The following is a 9433-nucleotide window of genomic DNA, read 5'->3' as shown; positions in this document are numbered from 1 at the left end:
TATAGAGAGGTAGATAGTGTTACTACTCAAGCATTGCTCTTGGACTAAGTCAGCAAAATTGTTAACTATGGCACTTCTGGATTTCTGAAAAATTTTAGTCTCTGCCTTGCTTTGGAGCATAATTTCAAATTAACTTTTCATTACTTTGCAAACTTAACTTTTATTTGTATCATTTTTACTTCTGTTTAAAAAGAGTGAGGACGGGAGTTTTACAGCTTGTTTTGGAAGAACACACGCAGTTTCAGCGATTAATGACTGTCTTGTGTTTAAAGAATCCATATTTTACCATAAAAATCAACTTGAAAATAAATGGGAAGTCTTACTGACATTAAGATATTTAACAGCATAATAAGGGGGACTCACTTGAGATATAGTGTGTATCTTGCTAGCTGGTGCCTTTCCAAAAAAACCATTAGCATTTAGATAAATGGAGTCAAATTAATAAAAATTATCACATTAAAAATACATTATATTTATTCACCAGGTAATAAACATACTAATTCTACTACAGTTCAAAGCAAATAAGAATTTAAACAGTTTTTCTTTAAATCACCTCAGAAATGTATTAATTTTATACAACATAATCTTTTTTTAGTAAAAGTAAACTAAAATAGGTAATTTATATAGCTTATATTCCTAAAATAAAATATATTTTAATGAATATACACTTTCTCATTTCATTTTGCTTGGATATAGGATATAGTGTTTCAAAATGAAAATAAACACACATAGCAAAAACCAAAACAAGTATGCAAAAACATTTTATTTATAATAGATCAACATTTTTGACATGAAAGGTAGCCACTTTCAATTTCTCAGGAATGCCTAGAATCCAACAGTTTCCATAAAGACTAATTAGTTAACAATTATTTCACTGTAGGTAAAAGAAATAATTTCAGAATAAACTTTTTAAATGGCTTTGCCTATGGCAACTTATTTTATAAGCTTTAATATGTGGTAAGCTAGCTTTCCCAGGAAATGAATATAGTCCACCTATGTTCCAAGTGTATTAAACCAGTTTATACAACAAACATGACAATCACCCATTTGTATCAGCTGTGCTCAAAAGAGAATTCTCTTTACCAAAATATGCATTTTTCAAAAAGGCCTCACATTAACCCCTTAAACCAACCACCTCCCTTCTATGTCCAGGACCACTCTTTTCTACTTCAAGTTGCGTTACTTTAAAGACAACTGTCAAATTCCAGTGGAACGGTACACTGACTTAAGACTCTATGTAATATATATCAAACACAAGAATAGTCACTGACTTCAAGGGACAAGGTGATGACTAACCAGTCACAATTTAGCCAATGTCATTTTTAGTTTAGAGGGAAAAAAGCAGCCCCCAAATGTCCTGAACTTTTCTGTACTTCTCTGTAACACACAGAATGAAAAGATAATCTCTGAAATTAAAATCATTAGAAAACATCTTAAATAAAATATTTTATGTAAATAGGTGTTAAATATTAGATTCAAACCATATTTTTTCTGTATTTCGGTTTGGGAAAAAATGTCACAATTATTAGTTCTTCTTACTAAAATTTAGTTTTGAGAATTTAAATCTACTACACACCAGTACGTAAAATTCACCTTGGTTAACCACTCCCCATGCTTCTGTGCTGGGTTTCCTCAGGTAAGTCCATTATACGCATGTAAGTGATGGGGAGGTTTAAATAGCACTTAAAGAATATTCATGAGAGTGCTGAAATATTGAAAGTTTCATTATTATCTACTTACTGTAGGATTTGCAATTCAAATTCATTGCAGTATTATAAACACTGTGTGAATGGAATGCACACCATTCCTACAGACACACAAACTGAAGTCCAAAAGGCACAGAGTAATGCTGGTGGCTCTTTCTAGTCAGTTAAGAAACAATAAAAAGTCTGCATTATTCTTCATAATTTAAATACTTAAGTAATCTCCACTTTTATTACTTTATAACAATGACTGCAAATTTACATTATTTTAAGTACCACTGTAATAGCTTAGTGTATCATACAGATATTTGCTAATATCCCATCCAAAAATTAAAAAAAAGCCTCTTCTATATATATATAAAATTATTCTGAAAGACAAGAACATAGAGGAGGGGCTTGGTACAGACTATCAACTCAATTTTTTATCACCACAGTTGTAACTCCAAAATTAACAGATATACAGCAATAATCAAAAGCAGTGCAAATATCTTTGGAGGTTAAGATAAAATTATAATGCAAGAACATAAAAAAGAAATAAAAAAAGGCAAGTACTTCAAGTACAAGGAACCAGTCTGCTTGAGGTCCATTTAGTGTTTACTGGGGGCTTCCTTCCTGCTTTTACTTCTTTCTCTGAAACACATTGGCCAACATGGCACCTGATGTTGTCAACTGGCCCATTTTGTTCAAAAACTTGGTCTTTGTATCTTCACTCACTAAGCTTGCAGCAATTGACATTGAGCTAGGAAAGAAATTTTGAAATTTGTGTAAAGCAATTAAAAAACTAAAATATCTATTTTTTCATTTCTTTAGTAGTATAACATTAATAAATACATTCTGAACTGGTATCACAAAAGGGAAACAAGTATTTATGGACTAGAGTTTTTTGGTACCATAATAGGTTAGCAGCTTTCATGTTCATTGTTTTTTTAAAGGAAGCAGTGTGGTATAGTGATTAGGAGCAAGTGTGGAATGAGACTGAATCTCGGTTCTGTCATTTACCAGCTGTGTGACTTTGGGCAAGTTATTTAATCTCTGTTTCCTCATCTATAAAATGGAGATAATTCTAGTACCTACCTCACAGGGCTATTTAGGATTATACAAGTGTAAAGTGCTTATTAGCAGTGCCAGGCACGTAATAGCATGCTCTAAGTGTTAGTTATTCTTCTTATTATCAGCATTACTTCATTTAATTCTTACAGCAACCCTGGAAGATAGATATTATCCCTATTTTCACAGATGAGTAAATGAAATCACAGTGAGGTCTTTAACAATCCTATGACATATTACTTTTTTTGGGGGGCGGGGTTGGGGAGAAGAAACATGTCCTCAATTGCCAACTGCACTAGTTTTGATGGACAGTGTCAAATCTTTTCCTTTCTTTTTGACCAACCTTCTGTGTAGGAAGTAAGCACAATCTAAATGGCTACTAAAGACAGCTGGTTTATCATATTACTGAACAGAGTACTGATAAAGGACAATTTTTCAGTGATCCAACAACTGTGCTGTAATGGATTAAGGAATCCAGCTTATTGGCCTTGTGGCTTTGGCCAAGATGCTTTAAATCACTCTGATTCAGTTTCCTCCTCTGTAAAATTTTGCAACTGTTATTGCAAAATATCTTGAGGACTAAGTAAGAGAATATGTTTGAACCTGTCAAAGACGATGAGTGGTGAGCAAGGTACAGGAGCTCAACAGACGTCTGTTAAATCTATACATGAAGTATGTGCTGCTACCAAAGACTTCTGGTTCTATGTGGTCTTTAAAGGTGCGTGCTGAGTTACTCAGTTAAATACCTGACCACGATGCCCATCCTGAAAGTCTCTTCTTCCCACTGCTCTCCTGCCAGTACATCAACCTGGTCTGTCCCTACATGCTCTGAAAACCCCTCTCTTGCTGCTTTTCCTCTGCCAGTACATCAACCTGGTCTGTCCCTACGTGCTCTGAAAACCCCTCTCTTGCTGCTTTTCCTCTGCCAGTACATCAACCTGGTCTGTCCCTATGTGCTCTGAAAACCCCTCTCTTGCTGCTTTTCCTCTTCCCACAAAGTAATCCTCCATAAGGCTCAGCATTTTGCTCTAGTACTTCAATTACAAAACATACTCATTCTATAAGTTTTAAGTAACATCTCCATAGGATGACTCAAAAATATTTATTGAATCACAACATTTTTCCTGAGGGCCAGTCCCACATTACCACTGTTTGCTAGATAAAGCCAATGTCTCAAGTTTTTCTTCATACCCTAACTTTAGAAATAACTCCTCACTTTTATTTCTGAGTACAAGTCTTTCGCGTCCTTAGGCAGCTTTATTCCTAGGTATGTTATGCTTTTTGTTGCGATGGTAAATGGGATCGTTTCCTTAATTTCTCTTTCTGATTTTTCGTTGTTGGTGTATAGGAATGCCAGAGATTTCTGTGCATTAATTTTGTATCCTGCAACTTTACCAAATTCATTGATTAGTTCTGGTAGTTTTCTGGTGGCATCTTTAGGATTTTCTATGCATAGTATCATGTCATCTGCAAACAGTGACAGTTTTACTTCTTTTCCAATCTGTATTCCTTTTATTTCTTTTTCTTCTCTGATTGCCGTAGCTAGGACTTCCAAAACTATGTTGAATAATAGTGGTGAGAGTGGACATCCTTGTCTTGTTCCTGATCTTAGTGGAAATGCTTTCAGTTTTTCACCGTTGAGTATGAGGCTTGCTGTGGGTTTGTCATATATGGCCCTTATTATGTTGAGGTAGGTTCCCTCTATGCACATTTTCTGGAGAGTTTTTATCACTCACTTTTATTTTTTACTTGCCAGTGGTTCTATCCTTTTCCTCTCTTCCCAACAGTGAATATAATGGCTCTCCATTTCAAACTATCATCAAATCTTGTGACTTTATTCTACAACATCTTCTTTATTGTTTACTTTTATTTCTAATGCCAATACTTTACAACTGAATTATTCCAAAAGTTTTGGATCTGGTCTCCTTGTATTAGTCAGATTCACCTGTTAAATAATCACTTCTTTATATCACACCCCTTCTCAAAATCCTCAGTGGCCACTTACCACCTACAAGATAAAATATGCATGGCATTCAAGAAACATAGCAATCTAATTCTTATGTGTGTGTGTGTGTGTGTGTGTGTGTGTGTGTGTGTGTTTAACCAACCATCACTACTTAACTTCTAGACCCCCTTGAGTCAGGTCTGCCTAGTCTAATTGTTCAAACCATTCTCAACTTAAATATTTCTTCTTTTATCTCGTGTCTAGCCATCTTTCAATTCCCAGCTCAAGCCCCATCTTTTCCATGATGCCTTTCCTTAACACTCTAGGTTTATAGTACTATTTTTTTCTGTAAGGAACAGTGTTAAGTAAAAGATAAGTATGATTTTAGTTTGTATCTACAAAAACAGGATACATGGCTCAGATAATACTTGAGATACCATCAAGTCTTTTTCTTTTTTTTAAATATTTATTTGGTTGCACTGGGTCTTAGTTGCGGCAGGTGGGCCTCCTTAGTTGTGGGTCGCCAGCTCTTTAGCTGTGGCATGCAAACTCTTAGTTGTGGCATGAGTGGGGGATCCAGTTCCCCAACCAGGAATCGAACCCGGGCCCCCTGCATTGGGAGCATGCTTCCCTGGGAGCGTGTGCCACCAGGGAAGTCCCCCATCAAGTGTTAATGATATTCTAAGAGGAGTGCAACAATGATGCTAAGGAGTCTGGAAACCATAAGAGGTAAAAGCGAAAGCAATGAAGAATGTTTGGTTTGGAGAAGAGAAGATTTAGGAGACTTAAGATACCTCTCTCTGTTACTCGTGAAAAATGAGATATATAATATATATCTGCACGGCTGTATATATCTATAGAGCTCTACTGATGCACATCACAATTACCTGGGGGAACTTTTTGAAATGTGGACACCTAGACCTAACCCCAGTGATTCTGATTTTTTCCATCTGGGGTAGAGGACCCAGGTATGTATTTTACAAAGCTTTCTAGTAAAGAACCATTGCATTATGGCTTTTTTTTTTTTTTTTTTCTGAAGAAAGAGTTTACATTTTTATCAGTTAGACAAAAGGGTCTGACTCTGACCCCTCGCCAAATGATGAAAACCTGGTACAGAGAGTAGATGTTATAGGAAGGGAGACTTTAACTCAGGGTGAGAAAGGAATATTTTAAAAATAGAGTTGTTAAAAATGAAATGGGCTGCCTTGTAAAGTAATGTCTTCTTACTGCAGGCTTTCAAGGGATTCTCAGATCTTTCCTTTGCAACTCATAGCCAACCAGCTGCCATTTCTTGTTGATTCTGAATCTATAGAATCTCTTACTTCTGGCCTATCTTTAAAATTATTTATGTCCTAGAATAGTTCTCTCTCTCTCCACATCGCTATATCTTGCAAATCAAAGATCACTACTCCTTCTCTTTGAAACCCCTATTTGATTTTTTGACACCACTCTGATTTGCCTCCTATTTCTCAGTTAAGCTTCTCTTAAATGCTGCACTTTTAAAAAAAATTTATTTATTTTATTTATTTATTTTTGGCTGCATTGGGTCTTCACTGCTGCGTGTGGGCTTTCTCTAGTTGTGGCAAGCAGGGGCTACTCTTCGTTGCGGTGCACGGGCTTCTCCTTGCAGTGGCTTCTGTTGTCGTGGAGCATGGGCTCATGGGCTCTAGGTGTGTGGGCTTCAGTAGTTGTGGCTCTTGGGATCTAGAGCACAGGCTCAGTAGTTGTGGCGCACGGGCTTAGTTGCTCCCGGCATGTGGGATCTTCCCGGACCAGGGCTCGAACCCAAGTCCCCTGTATCGGCAGGCGGATTCTTAACCACCGCACCACCAGGGAAGTTCCTTAAATGCTGCATTTTAAATGTTGGTCTAATTCCAGGTCTGAGCTCCATTTCCAAGTGATATCATCCATCCACCTCTAGTCCTTATCTAAGCCTTTAATTACCACCTATATCCTAATTGTTCCTAAATCTCAACAACTGCTTGTAGTGTTTTTCTTCCTGTACCTCAAATGTTAAATATTCCTCTTCAGAACAGTTCCAATTGGTTGTACCGTGCCATCATTCAATCTGGGAATCCTTATTAGATTCTAGTTCTCTCTTACTCTAATCTGTTGCCAAGTTAAACTGAGTTCACATTTGAATATATCTTGAGTCCATCTTATTCTCATACTCACTGTTACATATAGGCAGTAAAACATGGTGGTTAAGACCATGGTCTCAAGAACCACAATGCCTGGGTTTGAATTCTGGTTCCTCCACTTAGTAGCTAGGTGGCCTTTGAGCAAGTTACCTAACCTCTGTGTCATCTGTAAAATGGGAATAGTAATAGTATCTACTTCATAGGGTTATTATGATAAATTATTAGCAAATATATGAAAAATGCTGAGAATGGTGTCTGGTTTATGAGTGTATCTTATTATTACCTTCCCATCCATGCCCACACCTGCCTTCATCATGGGTTACTACAGTAGCTTTCTGTTCCATCTGCTTCTCTGTTGCTTGTACTCACTAGAGCATGGCTTCCAAAGCAGCGGTTCGCAAAGTGTGGCTCCTGGACCCATAGTATTAACATCACCTGGGAATTTGTTGCAATTCAAATTCTCAGGCTCCATCCAGATCTTCTGAATCAAAAACTCTGGAGATGGCACCCAAAAATTTCCAGGTGATTCTGATGGACCCTAAGGCCTGAGAAGCAAAGTTACTAAGGGTTGGTAAACTAAGGGTCACAGGCCAAATCCATTCTGCTGCCTGTTTTTGTAAATAAAGTTTTATTGGAATGCAGCCAAAGCCATATATTTCCATGTTGTCAATGGCTGCTTACTGCTACAATAGCAGAGTTCAACTGTGTACTTGTAACAGAGACCGTATGAATCGCAAAGCTTAAAATATTTACTGTCTTTACAGAGAAAGTTTGTTGACTCCTGGCCACAGGATAAGTCCAAACCTCTCATGTGGCATACAAAGTTCTTTATTAACGGTGCCCGTCTACCTTTATAGACTTATCTCTATTGTTCTCCCGTACATACTCTGTGCTCTAGCTTTAATTTCAGTTCCCAAATATGCTTTTCTGAAACTTTTGTCCTTTTGCACAGTGCTGATATTTCTGCATGTAATCCCTTTTTTCTTTTCTTTTGCCTCTGGTTGGAGGGTGGATCAGTTCATTACTTTGGAAACTGGTACACAAAGAGAAAGAATTGAACATTTATCTTGTCTTTACTATATAAACGGTATGACTTGGTAAAAATAGTACATATGGGGGACAGTTTTCTTTCTGAAGAATTCTAGCTCACAAATGAAGAAGGATTGATAGAGTAATACATTTTGTAATTGCTAATGGATTAACGGATCTAGCATTCATCATTAATAGATGTTAACATCACCAAAAAAAGAGAGAATCAGACATTACCTGCCTCACGATGAAAACACACCTCCTCCTATGTAGAAGTCTTGGCAAATAAAAAACATGCCCCAAACCTGATTACATCTCTAGATCTAGATCCAACTAGTAAATTTATGGGAAATACAGAGGAACATTTTGAAACACACGAGGGAAATGCAATTAGCAAGATTTGGACTGTGGGAGCCTCTATAGGACAAATGACTCAGTTCCTTCAACAAGTAAATTGTATGGAGAAAAAAAGAGATACAAGGGGAACCTCTGAATTGAAAGAGATTCAAGAAACATGTTAACCACTTATAATATATGGAATGTTGGATCCTGACTCAAAGAAACAAACTGTAAGGAAAAAACAAACAACAAATCAATAATGACATTTATGAAACAATTAGAAATTTGAACAAAGGCCAGATAATAAATGATATTAAGGTGTTGTTATGGTGTGATGATATTGTGTTTATGTTTAAAAAAATAGCACTTATCTTTTAGAGATGCATATCAGAATATGGGAGGGGAAAAGAGTTGGGTATAGATGAAATAAAATTGACTATGAATTGATAATTGTTGAAGCTGAGTGATGAGTACATGGGAAATCATTATATCATGTTTATTTTTGTGTTATTTTGAAATTCTCTACAGTAAGAGTTAAAAAAAAATAAATGATAATATAGAGGATTTGAATAACATTTACAATAGCCAGGACATGGAAGCAACCTAAGTGTCCATCAACAGACGAATGGATAAAGAAGATGTGGTACATATATACAATGGAGTATTACTCAGCCATAAAAAGGAACGAAACTGGGTCATTTGTAGAGACGTGGATGGATCTAGAGACTGTCCTACAGAGTGAAGTAAGTCAGAAAGAGAAAAACAAATACCGTATATTAACACATATATGTGGAATCTAGAAAAATGGTACAGATGAACTGGTTTGCAGGACAGAAATTGAGACACAGATGTAGAGAACAAACGTATGGACACCAAGGGGGGAAAGCAGAGGCATGTGTGGGTGGTGGTGTGATGAATTGGGAGATTGGGATTGACATGTATACACTGATGCGTATAAAATTGATGACTAATAAGGACCTGCGGTATAAAAAAATAAATTAAAAAAAAGAGTTACGATAATAAATGATAATATAGAGGATTTGAATAACATGGGAAAATATGATTATGAAAGTGAATTTTTTTTTTTTTCTTAAAAAGGAAGGTCATATAACCTTAGCAATCTTAGGAAGTTACAAAGAGATTTCTTTCTTGTAAAATTCCTACATGATAATTCATGAAATTTCATTTAGAATGTATCTCACATATAATTTTTCTCAATTTTGGTCCAA

At 36.2% G+C, this 9433-nt stretch overlaps 1 protein-coding gene across 4 annotated transcripts in view; it reads right to left on the bottom strand.

Annotated features, from left to right (window-relative positions):
• Positions 1-745: 745 nt before the first annotated feature.
• Positions 746-9433, bottom strand: part of RELCH (RAB11 binding and LisH domain, coiled-coil and HEAT repeat containing) — a 122854-nt gene continuing 114166 nt past the window's right edge. For all 4 annotated transcript variants that reach the window (XM_059894404.1, XM_059894405.1, XM_059894406.1 and 1 more), the window contains one exon: positions 746-2442. In XM_059894404.1, coding sequence (XP_059750387.1) covers positions 2322-2442 — 121 coding nt within the window. In that variant the 3' untranslated portion in view covers positions 746-2321. The remainder of the gene's footprint in view (positions 2443-9433) is intronic.

The sequence above is a fragment of the Balaenoptera ricei genome, chromosome 14, assembly GCF_028023285.1.
Source record: "Balaenoptera ricei isolate mBalRic1 chromosome 14, mBalRic1.hap2, whole genome shotgun sequence".
NCBI lineage: Eukaryota > Metazoa > Chordata > Mammalia > Artiodactyla > Balaenopteridae > Balaenoptera > Balaenoptera ricei.
This window is presented reverse-complemented; position numbering and strand designations above follow the sequence as displayed.